Source organism: Scyliorhinus canicula, chromosome 15 (assembly GCF_902713615.1).
Source record: "Scyliorhinus canicula chromosome 15, sScyCan1.1, whole genome shotgun sequence".
Classification (NCBI taxonomy): domain Eukaryota; kingdom Metazoa; phylum Chordata; class Chondrichthyes; order Carcharhiniformes; family Scyliorhinidae; genus Scyliorhinus; species Scyliorhinus canicula.
This window is the reverse complement of record NC_052160.1, coordinates 61,897,972-61,915,703: the sequence shown is the minus strand read 5'-3', so window position 1 is coordinate 61,915,703 and position 17,732 is coordinate 61,897,972. Positions and strand designations below refer to the sequence as shown.

The 17,732-nt window shown below is 44.0% G+C and overlaps 1 protein-coding gene across 6 annotated transcripts in view; it reads right to left on the bottom strand.

The window, feature by feature from the left end:
• Window positions 1-13,116: 13,116 nt before the first annotated feature.
• zgc:112980 (uncharacterized protein LOC503706 homolog) overlaps window positions 13,117-17,732 on the bottom strand; it is a 126,308-nt gene continuing 121,692 nt past the window's right edge. For all 6 annotated transcript variants that reach the window (XM_038819405.1, XM_038819409.1, XM_038819408.1 and 3 more), the window contains one exon: window positions 13,117-14,800. In XM_038819405.1, coding sequence (XP_038675333.1) covers window positions 14,706-14,800 — 95 coding nt within the window. In that variant the 3' untranslated portion in view covers window positions 13,117-14,705. The remainder of the gene's footprint in view (window positions 14,801-17,732) is intronic.

Here is a 17,732-nt window from a genome sequence, read left to right as displayed (position 1 = left end):
TGGGTCACTGTCTGTGCGGAGTCTGCACATCCTCCCAGTGCTCCGGTTTCCTCCCACGCTCCAAAGATGTGCAGGTTAGGTGGATTGGCCATGATAAATTGCCCTTAGTGTCCAAAATTGCCCTTAGTGTTGGGTTGGGTTACTGGGTTATGGGGATAGGGTGGAGGTGTTGACCTTGGGTGGGGTGCTCTTTCCAAGAGCTGGTGCAGACTCGATGGGCCGAATGGCCTCCTTCTGCACTGTAAATTCTATGATCAAAGAGATGCAAGTGGTTTCCACCCTTCTTTTCTGAGGCACGGTTCATGGGCATGAAACCCTTCAATATCTTGCTGAAGGCGAGGGGCCTCATTCGACAGCTCTTTCAAAAGGAGTAATATAGATACAATAGGCTGAACGGCCGCCGTCTGTGCTGTAAGACTCTGAATCACTCTGAACCCGGTATGGGACAATTGGGCGCGGCTGTTTTGGACGCACACGTTTGGGCGCCATGGGACAATTGGGCGCAGCCAATTTGGCGCGGCCGTTTGGGCGCAGACGACAGAATTTTCTTTAGTTTTCTGGCTAGTAAATTGTTGCAAGTAAATTGTTGCAAGATTCAGTATCATTCGAAGGAAGGACTTAAAAGCAAGCTTAAAACTAAATTAAAAGATGAGCTTTAAAAAGTTTTAAAACTAACTTTATTGTAAATTAAAAACCTTAAATTAGTTCATTTAGTTAAAAACCTTAAATTAGTTCATTTAGTTTAGTTCATTTGGTAATTATGAGCAAGGCTCCTCAAGTACTCGATAGCATCCATGTTTTCAAATTTAAGAACAGTTTCATGTATTCTTTTATCTGCATCTCTATACTTTTTTAGCTTTTGTGGCGGTTCATGGCCGTCTAGTAACCTTTCAAAATATGCATCTCTACCTTTCTGTACTTTACGCAGACCATCAATTAGTTACCATATGGTGGGATGATGCATGCCAAGTTCGTATTTCAATCGACGGTGGGCTGCCTCCGCATTATTGTTTGTGCGGTCTCCCCGTTTAATGTTCTCTGATAAAAGTTCCAAATCTCAGGGCGAAATAAAGGTGTTCGTCTACCATTTCCTCGTCTGTTCAGACGACCAACATATGTATCTTCAAACCAGTTGAGTAAATCTTGAAGTTCTTGCGGCAGTTGGGTCGCTAAAGCATCCAGATATTCATCGATTTTGTTCAAAGGTACAAAGGCAATGGCAATAATCATTTTAGCTTTTAACGCGAAATCTGGATCAGTGTTATACAAACTACGGAACCCCATACTAGCTAGATGTTTTTGCATATTTTGAGCTAACTGAAAAAAACATCCTTTTATTTGAACATCAGGGAATATGTCTTTCATAGCACTGTGCGCAGCTTGTTCATAATCACAGACGATTGAACTGGGTTTCAAGTTGGGTTCGATTTCTTTCAATAATGCGAACATTCTCGCATATGTGGTGCGTTGCTTGTTGGGCAAAAGAGCATAAACCGTAGGAGTAACTCCTCCGTGTTTTTTTAACCATAATTACATAAATCTGAGAAAAGAGGCTGGGAGCAATACTGAATGTGCATCTGCAAACCACATATCAGATGTCATAAGTGCTGTAGCCAGCTGTCTTTCGAAATTAATATCCGTCGTGACCTGGTCCGCTATCACAAAGTAAAAAATGTTCTTCCACTCCTGGTTGAGGGACATATATCCTGTAGCATTCTGGCACAATCAATTGTTGTAAATTACTTGGATTGGTGGGGGCGTTCAATACATAATTACGCTTTCTGCTTATCATTCTCCTCAAAGCAGATATATTAGGAATGGCTGGTAGACTAGCTTGGGATATGTCTGTCAAACATTCATTAACAACTACAGTCGGTGCCTCAAGGGTTTCCTGTGCTCTCTTTTTTATTTTAGTTTTCACGAGTGCAACCCTCTACTTGTGCAGCAGAAGCATCATGCGAATGGCTGTTCAGCTGCCTCACCACGTTTTGCAGCTTGGGTATGGAGCCGTGCTTTGCACCGGTTTTTTTTGCTCACAACGCCAAAATTTCACTTCGCTGTCACCTTTGCTTGTTTTGTCAAAGACGTAAAGGAATCCGTATGAACAAATTTTTCTTTACCACGTTCGTTGATACTTCCTCAGCCATCATATGGGCATTGCGAAATTGGTTTAGTTAAAAAAATATATAAAAGATGGTGATAGAACGAAACACTTGTTGACAGCGGACCCGCACCAGCAGCCAACTCAACTGAGGCTATTTACAAATAAAGAAATGTTATTATGGCCAAAATGTCCGGCGCCAAAACGTACCTAACCCCTCTGAACCTACTCACAACAAATTTACAAACTTTCCCAGGAGAAGTATTGACGTGTAAGAATTCTCCTTGCATTGCTTATTCTCCATTTTGTAGCTCAGAGTCACATTAAAGATACAGAGTCACAAGTACTCCAACAGATAACATCAGCTGGGACCTTTTGCAACATATGTTGTGGTTACATGGAATGCAACACATATTCAATAAGTCACAGCAGTGTTTCTAATATGCATTGGGCCAGATGTTGTGGGAGGTGAGGATGTTGTGTTGCCCCGCTGAACCCTGACTGCAACTTTGGGATATCACACGCTAAATCCTGCGGTGCAGTCCAGCTGTCAGGACATGACCACGCACTTGATAGCAGTCCTCTTCAGCTGCACATTTTTCTGGTTCAGCTTCAGGTACATCTGGCGAAGGTGTCTCTGTCAGTCTCACTAGATTCTAATCATGGTCTTGCGTCGGCTTCTTCATCATGTCTCCACCACCCCTTACACCAGCAGATTATCCACAATTACTTGTCACTCCTCAAAGATCATTGCGATCTGAGCTGTCTGCATTGATGGCCCTTCTGAAGAGGTAGAAATGCCAAAACTGCATATGCAACCAACTGTACCTCCAAATGGCATTCAGAGTGTAGTCAGAAAACTGTCCTTTCATACCACCTCGCTTGCCAGTGTCCAACCTGAGGTAGTGAAGGCCTTTGCAAGTTGAAGCCAGAATTTCTCCAGTGGTTGGCATTGGATTGTAAGATCCACTTCAAAACTTTATTGAGGTCCTTCGGGTCATTGCAGGGTCTCAGCTTTCCAAATATATTCACGGCTACCAGCAGGGGAAGGGGAAAGTCATTGGGAAGGTGCAGGATGACCCACAGTTCTTACACTTGCAGACGTTTCAACTCAATCCACTCTCCCTCCGCCCACTTCCGCAGGGTCTCTTTGCCTGGCAATCCCGCTTCACTTACCTTTCCTCCAAGTCTCCTGTTACAATCTGCGGTCTAAGCCGATTGCTAGTACCGGCAGTGCCCACCACTCCCATGATGCTGCTGGTACTGGAGAGTGACGTCCTTTGATTTTCCAGCAACTCCCGGGTGGGGGGGGGGGGGGGGGGCTGCACTCCGAAGATGGCATGGAACCCATTCCCAATCAGGAAGAGCCGGATTGGCTTTAATCAGGTCAGGGAACCTAAAATGGCTGTGACGGATTTCCTACCGGCACTCAAGCTGGCGGACAGACCCAGCGCCGCCAACATTAAATTCTGCCCAACGTCTTTCCAGCAACAATTTTTATAAGCTTGATTTTCTTTTTTCTAGCAAAAGAGTTTGCGTCAAAGTGGATCTGCTTCTTAAAGAGAGTACTGCTTTCCCCAGTGCTAGCAATTCTTTCTTTTCCTCCTTGCTGGGCCCTCCACAGTATTTACATCCTGTGCTCTGGCCCATCTATAAATTGTCCTTCATTTTCATCATTGACTTTTGCTTGTAAGTTGCAGAGTATCTCGCAGCACAGTGTAAAGCCCCATTGATTCCCTCATCAATACTCTTCAGCTGCAGATTAGACAGGTCAGAACTTCTGCACATCAATAGATTTCTTGAGAGTAATGTGGTGAATGTATTACTGCTACCAATCACCATTGTATTACATTACATTTTATTATGTTGATACCCTTGTGGGCTCCACCTATGGAGCCCCATTACATTATATTGTATTATGATGGAGCCCTTGTGGGCTCCGCCCCCTCGGGGGAGGTATATAGATCTGCAGCCTGTAGGCGGCTCTCAGATTACAGAGCAGTCGCAGGCAGGCACAGTTCTAGCTGATTAAAACCATGTTCACTTCAATCTCTCCGTCTCATGTGAATTGATGGTCGCTTCATACATGTCATAGATTTCTCGAGATGTGAGCTCCTCTTCTCTCAGCAGACATGCTCTCATGGCAGGATCTCTTGATCTAAGAGAATCCTATCTCTGATGAGATTATCCTTCATTCGCCCAAACTCACAAGATTCAGCATAGATGTCTCAGTCCAGTCACATACTGATCAATAGACTTCATCTATTCCCAGCATTTACACAGCATATTTACATTTTAAAACACCCCAAGGTGCTTCGGAAGCATTATCAGACAATTAATTGACTGAACCAAAAAAAACTTTAGGACTGGTAACCAAACGTTTGGTCGATGAGAAGGCTTTGTGCAGCATTTTAAATGAGGAGCAAGTGGCAGTGAGATAAAGAGTTTGCGGGAGGGGGACCTTTCAGAGCTCAGGGCCTGAATGGTTGAAGGTAAAACCCCTAACGATGGGGCAAAGGAAATGGGGGATGCACACGAGGCCTGAGTTGGCGAGTTCTGGGAAGATTGTGTGGCTGAGAGAGATTACAAAGAACACTGGGGTCTGGGCTTTCTGAGTGTTCATGCTGGCAAGATTTTCCAGTCCTGCCAACGGAGCGCCCCGACCATTGGATTTCCCGGTCGCGAGGGGCATATTCAGCAGGAAATCTGATTGACAATGGCGGGACGAGAAGACCCAGCCGCTGGCTAACAGTGGGCCACCTCCACTGCGGTGGGTTGCGTGGAATTTCTGCCACCCCCCCCCCCCCCGTATCATTTTCTCCAGCGGTTCGCAATTGGCCAGCAGTGAGACCTTCCGGCCCCTCCAGTGTCGACGGGGTTTTTTATGCCCCACATCCTTCGCCGTCGGGGCACAAGTCCATCAATTTCTACAAAACTGGAGGCGGCGCGGCGATGCAGTGGTTAGCACTGCTGCCTCACGGCACCAAGGACTCGGGTTCGATCCTGGCCCCAGGTCACTGTCCGTGTGGAGTTTACACATTCCCCACCTGTCTGTATGTGTCTCACCCCCACAACCTGTGCAGGGTAGGTGGATTGGCAACACTAAATTGCCCATCATTGGGAAAACAGATTTCTACAAGAAAGAAAATAAGGCACGTCAGTCTCGTGACAACAGCAATAACTGTAAGAAGCTGAGTCACTGTCTTGTCACTAGAAATAAATTGAAGAATCATTTAAGTCTACTTACTAATATTACATAGTTTTATAATCTAGGTGAGCTTTACATCCTGTAGCCATCTGGGATGGCCACTTCCAGAATACAAAATGGATGATCGCAATGATTGTAGGGAAATATGGACAATGTTAGGAAAGCAAGCAGGCACAGAGCCTGCATGCATATTGGAGAAGGCAACTCCCAGATGAGACTGAAACTGTAGGTCAATTAACATATTGATGGCCCATCTCCGGGAACAAAGGAAAGACACTCAAGCAACCGATCTAGCTCCAGCCACCCGGCGCCAGATCCCCAAACCGAAAGCATAAACAAAGCAAGGCCAACGGTCACCTAGGACACACCCAGCCATCAGGGCACCCACCCCTTTATTGGTCAAGATCAATACCAGTGATCAAGATGCGGCCCAATTAAGCGGTCCAAGTTCAAGGCCCGCCCAAAAGCACGCAAAGCTCTTCGGGTATAAGAAGCCCCCGAGAGAGAATCGCTCTCTTGGACTAGGCTCTCGAAGCGGAGAGATCCGTCCACCAGCTGCACCAGAAGCAAGTAAGTCCAAGGTCAACGCTCGCTATCAGACGGACGACCTTAGCTGTTCTCCTGTTACCTCTTCGAACCCAACAGCCTCAGATCCGAACAACGGCCATTGTTCCTCTGACTAAGTGGGCACCCAAAGTTAAGTACAGGCGTTAGCGTTAGAGATAGTTTAGTTTCTGGTATTTTGTGCATGAGTAGATATTACTGTGTGTGTAAATAAATAGTATTGACTTTGAACTAACTAACTGGTGCATTGGTTCTTTGATCAGTATTCGGGTTTAAACCTTGTGGCAGTATCGAAAGATACCTGGCGACTCTAGAGCAAACGTAATTAGGATTAAGGAAGGCGACCATATTGACTGCCATATTTATAACCAGATAAATATAGCAACAATCCACAAATGCTTGCAGGAGATTACAAATAATTTGTTCCTGAATGACCAAATGTGTCTGTCACAACTAGGTGTTGGAGCATCGGGGGTGGGTCTGATAATTTTATGCAAACGGGGTTGCGATTGCACGATGATGCCGATTTGGAGGGGGCAGAGATCGCGATCCAGCATAGAACACCACGGTGCCTGCCCTGATTCCGGCGTCGGGAGCCATTCTCCGCCCGATTGCCGTTCTCGATTTCGGCGTCGGGCTACGGAGAATCCCACCCACAGACTTAAAAAACACAAAGCTTACTGTTTAGCCTTCAAGATTGACAAGAACATTTCCTCTTGCAGTGGTGCCCTTAAACATATCAACCTATTACAGGTGGGGTTTGTCCGCTGACATCATCTGCATCTGATAATGGTCAGTTTAGAAATTTGTAGACAACAGGTAGACTGATAGCATTATCAGATGCAGATGGTGGCCACGGGTGGCATCATGACCGATACAGGCTTGGAGGGCCAAAGGGCCTATTCCTGTGTTGTACTGCTCTTTGTTCTTTTGACACAACTTGCCAAATACAGGCAGGTTCGAAATTCCAAATTAACAATTATATCATGTAGATGGTTATCACAACCTCTTGATCTCTCAGTTTGTCCAAATGTACACTTTCTATTTCCGCCATTGGTCATCTAATACTTTTGTTGACGTCAATTAACTTCTACACTGCAACAAGTCCACTTCAGCGTATTATGTGAAGAATTATGAAAAGTTTGGTGGTTATTGTTAAAGATTAACTGTACTCAATTTTTGTTGGGAGCCGTCACTGGGGGAAAAGGAGTTCTGATCTATCACTAGTTGTATTTCTCATCCCATCACTTCATTTGCTCGCCAAAAAGGTGACGGATATTGCGCCGGCTTGCACTCTTGGGTCTGAGCCACAGTTTACAAATCACTCTGCAGTCACCACTCTGCCTTTTGGTGCTTGGCAGAAGTCATGACTTGGAACCCTCGCTACACTTAAAGGTGATTGTGTAAACTGTCACCTAACCATAATAGCAGGAAATAATAATAATGGTGTCATGTGTGTGATGGCTGAGTGCAAAACAAAATGAGTCAATACAAAATGAATTGCAACAACGCAAAATAAATCAGGTTGAAAGAGAAAATAAATGCCGTCGAACAGGGAATAATAGAACAGTGAGTGGGACTAGGCATGGTCAAATCCAACATAACAAGCACGTTTCCTTAGATTCCTTCCCCTGGATTTGAAATACAAATCTGAAAAACAAATTACTTTGGTCAAATGCAGGAACAGACCGGAAAATACCCAGCAAATATATTCTACTCTTGCAATCAGACATCAATTTACATGGAAAAGGATATTGTTTTAAGTAATGCAAATTGGGATCATTTCTAAACTCCACAGTGCTTTATGCAAAGTACAGGCAGTGTTGATTAAACAAACCATGTTGTCCTGGAGTTTTGATTGAAGATCCAGTCCTGTAAGAATCAAATCATTTGAAATGCAAATTCATTGCCTGACATCCATTTCACCTTGATGTTTAAAAATCGATTTGCTTTTTTGAAATGTTAATTACGTTTTACTCCCTTTCCTCTCTAATTTTGTCCTCTCAAGTCTTTCCTACCAGTCTCCGCAAGCATAAATTTCCAACAGAAGTTGCCAATCATCCTCTGTAACCCTGATGAACTTTTTAAAAATCTCCTTACCCTAGTACCAAGACTATTAAGTCAGCACAGAACAAAAATCAAGCCTCGAGCTGGGGTCAGAGTGGGAGTGGAGTAGAGAATTAATAATTAAAATGTTAATTCCCTACCGTGCTCCCACTCTGACCTCTCTGTCCTTGGCCTTGTAAGCTGTTCCAGTGAAGTTCAAAGTAAGCTTGAGTAACAACAGCTCCTCATCTTTTGATCAAGCACTTTACAGCCTCCTGACTCAAAGGTGTGCTTTGCCCTTACTGCTCGGGAGGATTTCAATTATCTTGGCAGAGTGGATGGGAACCAGAGTGTAGATTAAGAAGGAAGAAACCGTAGGTGGAAATGCAAGATAAAAAATTAATAAGCGAGAATGGAAAGTCAAGGAAACAAAGCTGGAACAAAGGAATTGTTCAGTGATATGTGGTATCTACTTCCATTGCAAAGAGTCTCATCAATAAGGCACATGAGTCGAGATCACAGATAGGCACAAGCATGATATTATAAGTTTAAAAAGGCCAGTAATTGAAACTAAACATTTCTGGTGACAAGGTTTTCAAACAGGTTGGGAAGTGGGTCAAATAAGGTCAGGGCGGGTGGTTTGGAAAGAGGACACAATATTGGATAAAGAAACAATCAGAGTTGAGGAGGGATCATATAGAAGATGAATCAAATAAGGCCAGATGGGTTGAGTAGAGTGTCAAAAATGGTGCAACCACAGTACCGTGCTGCCACCATATCTGTTAACTACAACCGAAGGTTCATGGCGCCAATGATGTGCTATCCTCTGATTCTGCATGTAAAGAGGAACAATTGAAATCTGGTGAATACAAATTATTTCAGTCCACATTACTAAATGGAGATAAAGGCTGTGATTATGAGAACTATGATGAGGGGGGGGGGGAAACCACAGCACAAAGAATAGTAGGTATAAAGTCAACCACTCAGAGGATTGAATCCTCAGCTGTACATGTTGCTGAAGGTAGCCATGTGAAGGACAAGAGGGGATGTAAAGAGTTTACCAGAATTTGTAACTTTAAATTATCCTAGTTAGCTTTTTCTTTGGTTCCCTGATAGCCGGCCACATAATAAAGACAGGCTGTTTTTTTTAAAATTTAGAGTACCCAATTATTTTTTCCAATTAAAGGGGCAATCTAGCGTGGCCAATCCACCTAACCTGCACATCTTTTTGGGTTGTGGGGGCGAAACCCACTCGAACACAGGGAGAATGTGCAAACTTCACACAGACAGTGACCCAGAGCCGGGATCGAACCTGGGACCTCGGCGCCATGAGGCAGCAATGCTAACCACTGCGCCACTGTGCTGCCCAAAGACAGGCTGTTAAGGCCAGTTAAGGAAATGGGCACTGCAGTGAAGTTAATATTTCTACATCAGGACCGCAGAGTTCCAACTTTGGTTTTGCCATATGAGCTACCTCCAGCCACAAAACCCCCGAGCTGTCACCATTGGTAATCACTTTCCACTGCCAATTAGAAAATGATCAGATTCTAAATGATCCAATTAAGTGATTCTTCACTCAAAAGAGCCTTACCTCTGCGCGTCTCCAATATTTTTCAACTCAGAAACAAAATATTAAGAAATGCCTGTATTTTCTCCTGGGTTGTTATAGGCAGTGGCCGGAGATTAACCTGTCATTCTTGAAAGGTTGGCAAACCTATTATAACGTGTGATTGAATGCTCATGTAATAGCTGAATGGCACCCCATTAGCAAGTCAGAAATATTTGATGCTCCATAAAGGAATCAAGTTAGTCCATTCAATTCCAATTTTCCAAGATGATGCACATCTGGCCAGCTTTATCGAATCGCTCCAGTGCAGGAGGCCATTCGGCCCATTGGGTCTGTACCGACCCTCTGACGGGCAACCCCACATAGGTCCACTTCCCCTCCCCAACCCTCGTAACCCCACCTAACGTGAAATACTTTGGACTGTGGACAAAAACCAGAGCAGCAGAGGAAATCGCGCATAACAGTGAGTACATGCAAACTCCAGTCACCCAAGGCTGGAATTGAACCTGGGTCCCTGGTGCTGTGAGGCAACAGTGCTAACCACCCTTTGTAGGGCAGCACGGTAGCATAGTGGTTAGCACTGTGGCTTCACAGCGCCAGGGTGCCTGGTTCGATTCCCTGCTGTGTCACTGACTGTACGGAGTCTGCACGTTCTCCCCGTGTCTGTGTCGGTTTCCTCCACGTGCTCTGGTTTCCTCGCAGTCCGAAGACATGCAGGTTAGGTGGATTGGGCCATGCCAATTAGGCACCCTTAGTGCCTAAAAAGGTTAGGAGGGGTTATTGGGTTAGGGTGGAAGTGAGGGGCTTAAGTGGGTCAGTGCTGACTCGATGGGCCAAATGGCCTCCTTCTGCATTGTCCTGTTCTACCGTGCCGTTGGATTGATAGCCTACCGAGTAACTGGACACAGTCTAAGACCTTGGTTTTCCCAGGCGTTCTACATTCAGGAGTTTTGACTTGAGGCTTTAAGTAGGCTGTTGTGGGATCAGTCAATAGTTAGTCTGAAGCCAGATGAGTGAATGAAACATATCTGGCCATCCAAGAGTGAGGGACTATTTCAAAGATTAATGTTATGCTGAGATAGTGCAGAATAAAAGCATCATTTAACAGTGTAATTAATAAAGATTGTAATTACTGTAAACAAACTGTTTGTATTGAAGATTGTTACTTACCTGCTAACCAAATTTGTTTCTGGGTGTATTAGTTCAGCTTTAGAGTGTATATTGACTGACTCGGTTAAGGTGGGGGAAACATCTGCCAGCAGCAGATACTTTCCATTGATCGAGCCAATTATTATTTTGGGTATACAGCAGGGGGTGGGCGGAGCTTTTCCCCTCTTGTCTGACGATACTAAACGATTTATAATCCGGCCCTTACTTGAATTCAGATCAATGAGCTGCCTTTGCTGAATAAATGGCAAGAGACAATGAGCCAAATTGAGAAGAGAGGGGGAAATTCAATGGCTCCAATGTGGCACTGGAGACAGGCTGACAAGACACATCGGCCAGGAACAGAAACTTCCACATCAAGCCCCCGGTTGAATTATACTAGTCGTATGCAAGAGGCTCAACTGAACACATATGGACTTTGTGATTACCCACTTGTGTTTACACAAAAGAACAAGACCATGTTACAATATCCAGATACAGGTGACCAACTTTGCAGCAGGACGAGGACAGACAAAATAAGCCATCAGACTCCATAATGAGCTGATGGCTGGTCAGATGAGGGTGTTTCACAGGACCAATGGATCTTGATTGAATCATCCTGGATAAACAGAGTATCCGGTTTTTCCAATTAATGAGTTGGGGTCTGGTGGGGACAATAGAACTCCAGCCAGTGTTGGGCATATATCTATGACTCATTGCCAGCAGACCAGTATAAAATAAGGGGACACCTGAACAGATCTTCAGCGATAACCCGAATGTCACAAGCAAGAACTATCACAAGAACATGGGGACACTGGGTTTTCGAAATCCACAGCAGACAACCACATTGAATGATCGTAGCTGGCTAGCCTCCTTCATTAAGTGCGGGTAAGACTAAGCTCAGCTGTGAGTCTCAGTCATACTTTGTTCAGTGAGAGAATTGTGAATAAAAGAGAGTGTTAAACTATGAACCTGTTTTGTCCTTTGTTCATCTCGCAAATAAGGGTACCTGGTACAACTTTGATTAACACACTTGTCGAAGTATCTCAGATTTTATATATCCATTAAGGGGCTATCTTATGTAATTGTATTTTTTAAGGCCAAGCAGAAAAAACTTGCACATACCTTTGGGATCCTCTTTTTTTGCCTCTGGACCTCCCTTGGACTATTCTATTACAGAACCAAAATGAAATTGTAAAACTCTTGCTGGTCTTGTGGCGTAGAGGATAGTGTCCCGACCTCTGAAATAAAGTTCGGGGATGGCCAAGGAAGGAGAGTTCATAACGTGGCCAAAGTGGATCAACCTGCAAATCCTTCCAACACACGCCAATTGCGGATGTGGGAGATTCCTGGTCAGCCACGCAATGGAAAGGAGGTTGGAACATCTACCATCACTATCCATAGCTACAACTTGCATGGAAAGATGCATGTTGTCACAGCAACTCAGACTCCGAGTAAAGTACCCAGCACAACTCTCATTCTTCACGGTTTTTGATTCTTGCATCTTTAACCTCATTTGACTACATGGTACTGTTTTTTTCCATCCCCAAGAAGGATTTATCCTTCCGTCCCAAAGTCTTCAAATATTTTAATATTTATGAACAATTGCTCAGTAGTACAGGACTTGAATATTACAGAAAAGAGAGACACATTGTTGGAGCTTTTTGCCTTCACCTACAGGACAAATGCAAGAATGTCAAATTTCGAACAATCAAACAATTTATACTACAGGAGAAAAGGGAGCTGATTGAACATTGGCAAGTTGATTGAATGGCCGAGGCTTTGCCATGGAGAAAACACTAACTAAAAAGAGTGCAAGCCAAAAGCTTCAACAACATGCTACATTCTAATCATGCTTTTTTTAAACCAAATTGGGGAGTCTAGATCAAAAGCTAGGGTCCACTGTGGAGGATACTATCAAGGTAAATACAAAGCAGAGATAAGTTAAATTGAAAAGTAATAATTAAATGAAACCAAACTTTAAAAGCTTGTAGGGTTGCAAGAAAGGAACAGCAAAGGAAATAGGAATTACAGAGTTAGAAGCCTTGTGAAAGAATGTTAGACAAGAATACATCTGAAGACAATGAGGAACAGGATGTTGGAGATCGTATCTGGAGCTTGGGAGAAATGAAAGAGAAAAGTTCAAAAGACCGTAGATCAAAGAAACAGCTAAAAAGAAACTTAATTCCTGTGGACTGACCTTGTTCCGTCCAAAAAAGAAACTAATGCTGAATTTAAGAGTTTTCACCTCGAGGGCTCATGGAAGAACTGCAAGCTTTTGAGTTTAGTCTGCAATTATTTTAACCCCATCTCAGCGATGCACATTTTCCAAGAAAAAAATAATATTCTGTTCTATTTTCTAGATAAGTGAAGGGTTTCGCCGTACATTATCTTCCAGAACCAAAGCAGCATAGTAACGGTATCAAACAACTACCAAACAAAATAAGCTCCAAACCCAAAAGCAATTTCATAAACAAGTGCAAATTTTTTTGAATTGAAAAATTTATTAAGTGAATACATTGAAAAACAGATTTAAAAAAGACATAAATGTCACAGAACCTGTAGAAAAATATACAAGGTTTTCCTAAAAAAAAAACAATTTTTTTTTCAGGTTAAACTTATCTAAGGGGTTTCTTTTTTGCAATTAGGCCCAGGTTTTGTTACTGTAACAATGCCATAAAATAATACGGCACTGAAGGCTGGTACCCCATACCCATATGCAGAGGCTGCCAGCAACCATAAAACATAAAGAGATATTCTGTGGCCCTTAAATAAACAAAGTTGCACGTGTATTCTTCTAAAGGATAAAGATGTCATCCTCTCTGCCCTCATCACAGAATATTCCTTAATTGTGAAAGGCACCAAATTCAGTGTGCAGAATCTCTTTGACAAAATGTAAACTCAAAAATCAGATTGTGCAAATATACAAAAGGACTTGCACAGTGTTCGGAGCACAAAGAAACTATTCAAAAATAGAAATCACAAGATTTTGAGAAATCTCATTACAGTATTTTAGTAAATCTTTGAAACATTAAGTAACTATGCTACACTGCAATGTTAAGGGAGAATTAAATGGAAAACCAAGATCAGGAGACTCGAGTGCCAAAATGGTGCACTTGCAGCATTTCTCTGTCGATGGGGAGCACCCTTCACTAAGAGGTTGGAAGAAAGGCAGATTTAAATGGAACAATCTCAATTACCATTCTAGCCAATACAAATTTATATAAAAAGGAACAAGGACTTGGATAAAGGATCCTTAAAAGGATTTTATAAAATTACAATGGCGCAGGTTGTTATTTGTGCAGCACCAAGTATCAATCATAGTTGTATAAAAGATGCTGACGTCAGTGTGCTGAATGAGACAAAATGAGTTGGGATTCCCAGTCAGTCAATCTGTTCTGGCCAGCATGAGAAAACGGATTACTAAAGTAATTCAGAAGAGTGAATGATTTCCAGTCAATGTTAGTAAATGAACATCCAAAATAAATTATTCCTATAGATCTCGATTTTGCGAATGGCAGGTTTGGCCTTCACTTCGTCACATCTGTTTTAGGTACAAGTTAATTCTTTGAAACCAGGTATAAACGTACTGTACTTTTCATAATCTTTTCTCTAAAAGCAGAAAACACCCAAAGTAAACGTAAGGCAGTTTATCAGGCCAATTGAACCTCCCACAAATTCTTACCCCCATTCTTTCAAATGCCTCCGATTATTGAAGCACCCGATTATTGAAGCACAATATATTTAATCCGGTAACATGGGAAAATAAAGGAATAGGAAAAACAAGTTTCATTTACTGGACCCCTCGGCATCAATATTTTAATTATTTTCTTTTTTTAATATATAAGTGTTGAACTCTTCAAGGATACTCTATTTAAGAACAGTGGAATAATTGTTAAAGCTGACTCATATTTTAAAAAGAATGATAGGATTTCCATTTGTGTGCAGTTTTCATTGTTGTTTGGTCATTTAAAATGGAGATATTTGATCACTGTAATAAGTCACGTAAGGAGCAAATGTCAGTCACCGGCATCCAAATGTGCGTTGCTGTTGTAATCCATCTTTTCCAGTGGTCATCGATTTGGATATGTTCTTAAATTAGCTGGTTTAATTTTTTCCTTAACTCTACAAACTGAGCGGTGTTCAGCATTTCCATGGCTGGAATAACCTGCAGCAACAGACAAGAAAAATATTATTCTTCAAATGATTGGGCCGCAGTAACATTAAAAAATATTGAACTCCCAATGGAGGACAATGGTGACTGGGTGACCAGATGTCCTGGTTTTTATTGGGACAGTCCCGGTTTTCACCAAACGTCCCAGTGCCATGACAATGTCCTTCAAATTGCTCCAATATCCCGGTCCCCTCCACACTTTGAATTTCCCCATGCATTCCATTTACTGTCGGTAAATTCAAGGAAAGTCTTCTCATGCTTGGTGGCACCCTGGGTATCAGCATGTTGTTCACTTGACAGGATGGTGTTGGGGCATTCCCCGAATGCATGGAGTTCTTCTCGCTGGCATCCGGAGCCGAAAAGGAACCAGCCCCTTGGTGACATCAGAAGGTTTGAAAGTGGGTGTCCACCAGCCACAAGCTGCACTTGGATGAGGTAGACGGATGACACACATCAGTAAACCACCAATCAGTGGTGAGGAGGGCTGCAGGCAAGTTTTGCTGAGCTGTGACATGTTTCATCAAACTTCTTCTTTGCTGCTTGTGGCTCTGGGTGCACACAAAATCTTGGAGGTATATTCACTAGTTTAAAATCCAGCTTCTGGTTGAAAACGTCTGCTGTTAGAACCCAGTGAGCAAATGAAAATAAGTGAGGCTTTTAAATGGAGATTGGTCTTGCTATTGTGCATTTCACAGTAAAGTTGGAGTGGAATAGAGAATTCTGGCTGGGAGTTAATGGCCATCAAAGCCTTGGTTCAATTTCTTTTTAAATATGAGACAGAAATATTATTGAAACAAAACTCCCTGGCCTGTAACTTCCATCTTCAATCAGGTGTCTTAATACGGTGCCAACTCTGGCTGGACATAATCTGGCAGATGTAATCACATGACTTCATATCCAACTGCCCTCCTGGAGGTAAATCAGAGTCTGGCCTGTCCAAGGCTTTTCAGTGTGTCCTGGTTTGACTTTGGAAAAAGTCTGGTCACCCTAGATTTGACCATTTATCGTGCAGTGGTAGGACATGGGCTTGAAGCCAGGAATTGCCCCCAGTAATACAGTCACTGGGATATAATACTCTGTAGTGCTCTGACAAGCTAGTTACAAACCAGCATGGGGAAAGGCTCTTTGGCTGCCCACTTGGCTATCTTGTGTGTGTGAGAAAGAAAATTTGAAGTAAGGGAGGTAATAAAGTAAAAATAATTCCAAGGCTCAATTATTAAAGGGGATGGAGTACAAATGTACATTTGAAAGTACCATTATGTAATCACCCAAAATTCCTTCCCTCTCAAAAACTGTAAAGTATCAAAGAATTCGACAACATTGATTTTGATTACCTGAGGTGGTCACAGAGGACCAGACGGGCTTCGTCAAAGGTAGACAGCTTACCTCGAACATCAGGCGCCTGCTGAACCTGATAATGACCCCCTCGGGGAGAGAACACAAGAGGTGATCGTCTCCCTGGACGCAGAAAAGGCCTTTGACAGAGTCGAATGGAAATACCTCATAGAGGTACTGAAGCGGTTCGGGCTTGGAACAGGGTTCACCGCTTGGGTAAAGCTCCTATACAACGCTCCCATGGCGAGTGTACGGACCAACAATACCAATTCCCAATACTTCCAGCTGCACAGGGGCACCAGACAAGGATACCCACTATCCCCGCTGCTGTTCGCACTAGCAATCGAACCGCTAGCAATCGCGCTCAGGGCAGCAAAAAATTGGAGGGGGATCCGAAGGGGAGGCAGAGAGCACAGAGTCTCACTCTATGCGGATGATCTGCTCCTCTATATCTCGGACCCACAAAGCAGCATGGACGGAATCATCGCGCTCCTGAAAGAGTTTGGAGCCTTCTCGGGCTACAAACTCAACATGAGCAAAAGCGAGATCTTCCCAGTAAACCCGCAAGGGGGGGGGGGGGGGGGGGGGGGAGCATTAAAGGGGCTGCCGTTCAAACAAGCCCGACACAAATTCCGCTACCTGGGGATCCAAACAGCCCATGACTGGAAAGGGATCCACAAATGGAACCTCACCAGCCTGATGGAGGAAGTAAAAAAGGACCTGAAAAGATGGAACACACTCCCACTCTCCCTCACGGGGGGAGTCCAGACGATCAAAATGAACGTACTGCCCAGGTTCCTCTTCCTGTTTAGATCCATTCCGATCTACATCCCCAAGGCCTTTTTCAAAGTGCTGGGGGGGGGGGGGGGGGGGGGGGTAAAAATGCTAGGATGCCAAAGAAGGTCCTACAAAAAACAAAATCCAGGGGGGGGGCTAGCCTTCCCAAATCTACAATTCTACCACTGGGCGGCAACAGCCGAGCGAGTAAGGGAATGGATCCAGGAGCCAGAAGCCGAGTGGGTGCGTGCGGAGGAGGCCTCCTGCATGGGGACCTCCCTCCGGGCCCTCGCCACGGCAGCACTCCCATCCCCACCCAAAAAACACTCCAGCAGCCCAGTGGTGACAGCCACCCTCCAATCCTGGAACCAACTGCGGCAGCAATTTGGCCTGACCAAAATGTCGGACAAGGCTCCCATCTTTAACAACCATAGGTTCACACCAGCACTGACTGACGCCACCTTCAAAAAGGTGGAGGGAGGACGGGGGAACACTGACAGTTAGGGACCTATACACGGACGACAGGATCGCAACACTGGACGAACTGATAGAGAAATTTCGGCTAGCCGGGGGGAACGAGCTACGGTACCTGCAGCTCAAAAACTTCCTACGAAAGGAGACAAGGACGTACCAACAACCGCCACGACAGACACAACTGGAAGACCTACTGGACGCAAGTATCCTAGAGAAAGGGAACTGTAGCGACATGTATGACCGACTGGTAGAAAGGGACGACACCGTACTGGACGCAACAAGAATGAAATGGGAGGACGACCTGGGGATTGAGATAGGGTGGGGACTCTGGAGCAAAGCA